The sequence below is a fragment of the Triticum dicoccoides genome, chromosome 3B, assembly GCF_002162155.2.
Source record: "Triticum dicoccoides isolate Atlit2015 ecotype Zavitan chromosome 3B, WEW_v2.0, whole genome shotgun sequence".
Taxonomy (NCBI): Eukaryota; Viridiplantae; Streptophyta; class Magnoliopsida; order Poales; family Poaceae; genus Triticum; species Triticum dicoccoides.
This window is the reverse complement of record NC_041385.1, coordinates 92,457,129-92,462,309: the sequence shown is the minus strand read 5'-3', so window position 1 is coordinate 92,462,309 and position 5,181 is coordinate 92,457,129. Positions and strand designations below refer to the sequence as shown.

General features: G+C 43.2%; 1 protein-coding gene across 1 annotated transcript in view; it reads left to right on the top strand.

Moving 5' to 3' along the window:
• LOC119274955 (cysteine-rich receptor-like protein kinase 2) overlaps window positions 1-2,420 on the top strand; it is a 5,032-nt gene extending 2,612 nt beyond the window's left edge. The window contains exons 2-7 of the mRNA XM_037555719.1: window positions 119-247; window positions 337-473; window positions 571-781; window positions 1,110-1,344; window positions 1,502-1,652; window positions 1,883-2,420. Coding sequence (XP_037411616.1) covers window positions 119-247; window positions 337-473; window positions 571-781; window positions 1,110-1,344; window positions 1,502-1,652; window positions 1,883-2,209 — 1,190 coding nt within the window. The 3' untranslated portion in view covers window positions 2,210-2,420. The remainder of the gene's footprint in view (window positions 1-118; window positions 248-336; window positions 474-570; window positions 782-1,109; window positions 1,345-1,501; window positions 1,653-1,882) is intronic.
• Window positions 2,421-5,181: the final 2,761 nt, after the last annotated feature.

The following is a 5,181-nucleotide window of genomic DNA, read 5'->3' as shown; positions in this document are numbered from 1 at the left end:
TCAATTTCCCGTTCTGAATCTTCATTATCGCATTTAACAATTCTCTGAATCCTCCTGATACTGATACATCCATTTGTTTATGTTTTTGCACTGATGATCAAATCTCTACAATGCACAGGAAAGAATGGCGTCGTCTGGATATTAGTGGGTTCCTTTCTAGGTGCTTTTGTTGTTGTCCTCATTATTGCTTTTCTGGCTTGGAAAAAAGGAATTCTGAGGAGAAAGAAACAGTCAAAATCATTCATAGGTCAGTTTATAAGAATAAAAACGTTTAATCATTCATCGACCATCTTCTTTTCTTCACATTCTGTTAAATGTGTTTATGTTGAAATACAGATATGTATGGAGGTGGAGTCTCTGTCAGAATTGCACAGTCCAGTTTAAATTTCAAATATGAAGAGCTAAGGAAAGCAACGAATTATTTCGACCCAGCAAACAAACTTGGTCAAGGGAGCAACGGAGCTGTATACAAGGTAAACATGTATAGTTAGTTAATTTATCTAGGAATTTTTGATACAGGTAGTGTGAGAAAGAAAATATGTTGACCCTTATATGTGATGAGCTCCGTAGGCTGTTATGCCAGATGGAAAAGAAGTTGCTGTCAAGAGGCTTTTCCTGAATACAAGGGAGTGGGTCGAGCAGTTTTTCAATGAAGTCGAACTCATAAGTCAGGTTCGCCATAAGAATCTAGTGAAGCTGCTTGGCTGCAGCGTGAATGGCCCAGAGAGCTTGCTTGTTTATGAATACTACTTCAATAAGAGCCTTGAACTATTCTTGTTTGGTAAGCCTCTTGCTTGATGCCACACGTTAAATATCCACTTGTACCGTATTTTCTTTGATTTTTTTTCATTATCAATGAAAAACTCTAGCTTTTGTTGGTACATGCGTATAGTTGTCTCGGTTAACTCTAGTTAAATTTACATGACCGTATTATCATATCTTTTTTATTCTTTTATATTAAAGATCTAGAATGGCCGACCCTACTCCATCTCGCTCTAAAACTGGAATTATTAGTAGACTTGAACTCTTCTATCAGTGCAACTTTCTGACAGGAATTTAAATTTATATGTTGTAAACCGTATAACTTATTCCCCGTAGTATCCTCCCAGATGCAAGTCGTAGCAGAAAATTAACCTGGGATCTGAGGGTTGGCATCATTCAAGGCATTGCAGAGGGGCTTTCTTATCTCCATGAGGAATCAGAAACACGGATTATCCACCGAGACATCAAAGCTAGTAATATTTTGTTGGATGATAAGTATAAGCCCAAAATAACAGATTTTGGTCTTGCAAGAGCATTTGCAGCAGACGTAACTCATCTTACAACTGGTGTCGCTGGAACATTGTAAGCTCTGTTTTTCATATTCTTTGGTTGGTGCACGGATTCCCACACGATGCTTAACCAGCGGTGTTGCACTTGCCACATGATTTATTTCACTGCCATGTCAAATGGCCACAGAGGGATTTTCTGATCTTGAGCTCACTGAATAAGTTTGTTGCAGAGGCTACATGGCTCCTGAGTATGTTGTGCATGGCCATCTTACGGAGAAGGCCGATGTCTTCAGCTATGGCGTTCTTGTTCTCGAGATCATAACAGGGAAAAGATGTAGTGGCTCAATTGGCTCACACGGAGGGCAGGCGTTGTTAACAAAGGTACTGCTCAGGTCCTAAAAAAAGGGTTCCTCTGTGAAAGTAAATTCATGATTATGTTCCATTGGACACCATTCCTGTGTTTGCATGGCTAAAACAGAATAGGTGAAAGCATAGCTTTTTATTCAGAGGCTTCTTTCTTATTTGACTTGCATCATAACATTGTGTCTCAAACAGGCACCATGTTGCCGTCTTACAATCTGTTTAATGCAAGTGACTTGTTTGCATTGAAGGTATGGAAGCACTACAAGGACAACACAGTAGAGACGATTATCGATCCGATCATCTACAAAGATACGATCCGGGATAAGGTCTTGCATATAGTGCAGATCGGGCTGCTATGCGCCCAGGCGAACCCTGGCGACAGGCCTACCATGACGAAGGTCGTCGAGCTGCTGAGAAGCCACAAGCATGATGTCGAGATTGTCCTGAGTGATCCTCCATTTCTGAATGTTGAGGGGGTTGAGGATATGAAACAGGGCGAGCAGTCACGGTTGTTGTCTGCACACTCTGGTCCTTCGGTGTCAGGGTCGTCTCGGTCTTACTTGAACGGAAGATAACCCTAAGCATCTGTTTTCCATCTCCCCCTTTTTCTTATTCCTGCGAAGAATCTGTTTTTCCTCTCAATTGTCTTTTATAACCATACTTGATACTTGTACATAGATAGAAACCAACTCAACTCTGTATTTTTCACTTGCAATATTTGTACATATGACATGCTAAATAAATGAAGCCGAGAGCTCACCGATGAAGGTGGCAGTGTTTCTATTCTGTCGATGTTGTAAGTTGTGGTACCGTGTTCATGACATGAATCATGTCAGCATCAAGATTCAGAGCATGGGATGCCTACAAAAATGGTTTAATTCTTGCTAAGACCGAAAAGGTTCCCGCATTTAAAACGGTCTTACGGCCGAAAACCAACAGTTGGGCAGAGAGGAAGGAAATGACACAGAAAAAAGAGAGGGCAGAGGAGCGGGTTTCCGATAGGAAACGAATTAGACGCAACCAAGCAAAAGATCCACCAGCACAAGAAATGCATACGCAGGGTCAACCAGAAGACGCTACACGAAGCCGGCACAAAGGTGAGAAACGGGTTAACAAGATCGAACGGCGGTGAAGCCGCCAGGCAGGCACAGGGTCGCACTGGGAATCGATTGAACAGTGCAGGGGTCATTGGAGCCGTGAATCGCCTGAGAAGGCGGGTATTGCAGCATCCTTTATAGGAGTATAATAAGTACAAAATCATTAGGAAAATACCTTAAACTTGGCCACAATTAGGAAATCCATGACCACCATAGTTCCATTTAAGAGAAATTCTCCTAGTTGAAAGGCATTGGAGCAGCAAAACGGGTAAAATGTTAGCCGGCTGATCATTAACAGAAACATTGGACTTGAATTACATTGCTTTCGACTAGTAGCTTAATTTGGGGAGACACGCTAATTGAATTGATAATATTTCCTGTTGATCGTAGCCCTTTTTCTTTCTTTCTGAAATTAGCTAGTTAGTATCCAATAGTTCTTTGAGAAAAGCTTACGGCATGTGGATGTGCTCCCCCATGCAGCATTGTCTTCTTACGATAGTGGTGACGACAATACATGAGGACTACGGTTTGGTGGTGCTCTTCTGAGTACCGGTTCTTTCGGGTGAAAACCTTAGGTTTGGTTTTTGTTGGTTGCACCTAACAATGATTGTGCTTACACATCATGCCCTTGCCGAAGGCCCTCACACATGCTCTTCGGAGTGAAAACTCAAGATCTGACCTTCAATGGTAGGATTCAACGATGGTGGCGTTTGTGCATCGTTCCCTTTTTGGTGGCGTTGCTTTCGGAGAACCTTTCTCGTGGTCCCCACATTATCAAGGACGGTTGATAGTGTTCCTTGTATGTTGCGTGTCTTTGTCGTGTCACGCTCTGACGGTACTGAAAATTGCCAGTGGCCTTGGTAGGATGGATAGCATGACCGGAAGTACCAGAGGCGATCACACACACGGTGTTTACCTAGGTTCGGGTCCTTATGGTTGAGGTAATACCTTACTCCTGCTTTGATTTTACTGGTGGTGGAGAACACATCGCGTGAGGGGGTTACAAGTATGAGGTGATTGTTTCTACCGAGACGATGAATATGAAGTTGATGCCCTGAGCTGTCCCCTAGCCTCGTCTATAAAGGGGGACGAGGCTTAGGGTTACAAAAATCCTAACTGACCTAAAGCCCTGCTCAAAAGAGGACTCCTTGGCATGCCCTCCAAGTTACTAGTCTTTCTTGGAGAGGGCTCCCTTCGTTAGCCGTAGGCATTTAGAATTGTCACAACCCACTAGCCCTGGGTCCAGCCCACCACCTGGCTTGCCATCCGTGGGCCACCCTCGGTGTAGTACGCCGTCAGTATCCCCTGAGCTTGTTTGGAATGCCCTCATCTCCGCTTCTACAGGCAGCAGGTGTGTACGAGGAGGCATGGGTGATCTTCACCGGCCGCGTCTCCACCACAACCACAAGGTGTTCAACACTTCGCTCGCGAGGTACCTGATACGTCTCCAACGTATCTATAATTTTTGATGTATTCATGTCATGTTTATAATATTTTTACATGATTTTGGTATGATTTGATTAGAACTAACTCAGACTGACGCTGTTTTCAGCAGAACTACCATGGTGTTGTTTTTTGTGCAGAAATAGAAGTTCTCGGAATGCGTTGAAAATCAACGGAGAATATTTTTGGAAAATAAAAAAAATACTAGAACGAAAAGATACCGGAGGGGAGTCCCAAGGCCACCACGAGGGTGGAGGGCACCCCCCTAAGGCGCGCCCCTGCCTCGTGGACTCCTCATGGCCCCCCTTGACATGAAACCGACGCCAACCTCCGATCAATAACCAATAGCGAAACCTGGATGCTCATATTGGCTCCTAGATATTCTAATCGGTCAAACCGCACAACAACATACGTTGTTCCCTTTGTCATCGGTATGTTACTTGTCCGAGATTCGATCGTCGGTATCATCATACCTAGTTCAATCTCGTTACCGGCAAGTCTCTTTACTCGTTCCGTAATGCTTCATCCTGTAACCAACTCATTAGTCGCATTTCTTGCAAGGCTTATAGTGATGAGCATTACCGAGAGGGCCTAGAGATACCTCTCCGATACATGGAGTGACAAATCCTAATCTTGATCTATGCCAACCCAACAAACACCTTCGGAGACATATGTAGAGCATCTTTATAATCACCCAATTATGTTGTGACGTTTGATAGCACACAAGGTGTTCCTTCGGTATTCGGGAGTTGCATAATCTCATAGTCGGAGGAACATGTATAAGTCATGAAGAAAGTAGTAGCAATAAAACTGTACCGATCATAATGCTAAGCTAACGGATGGGTCTTATCCATCACATTATTCTATAATGATGTGATCCCGTTCATCAAATGACAACACATGTCTATGGTCAGGAAACATAACCATCTTTGATTAACGAGCTAGTCAAGTAGAGGCATACTAGGGACACTATGTTTTGTCTATGTATTCATACATGTACTAAGTTT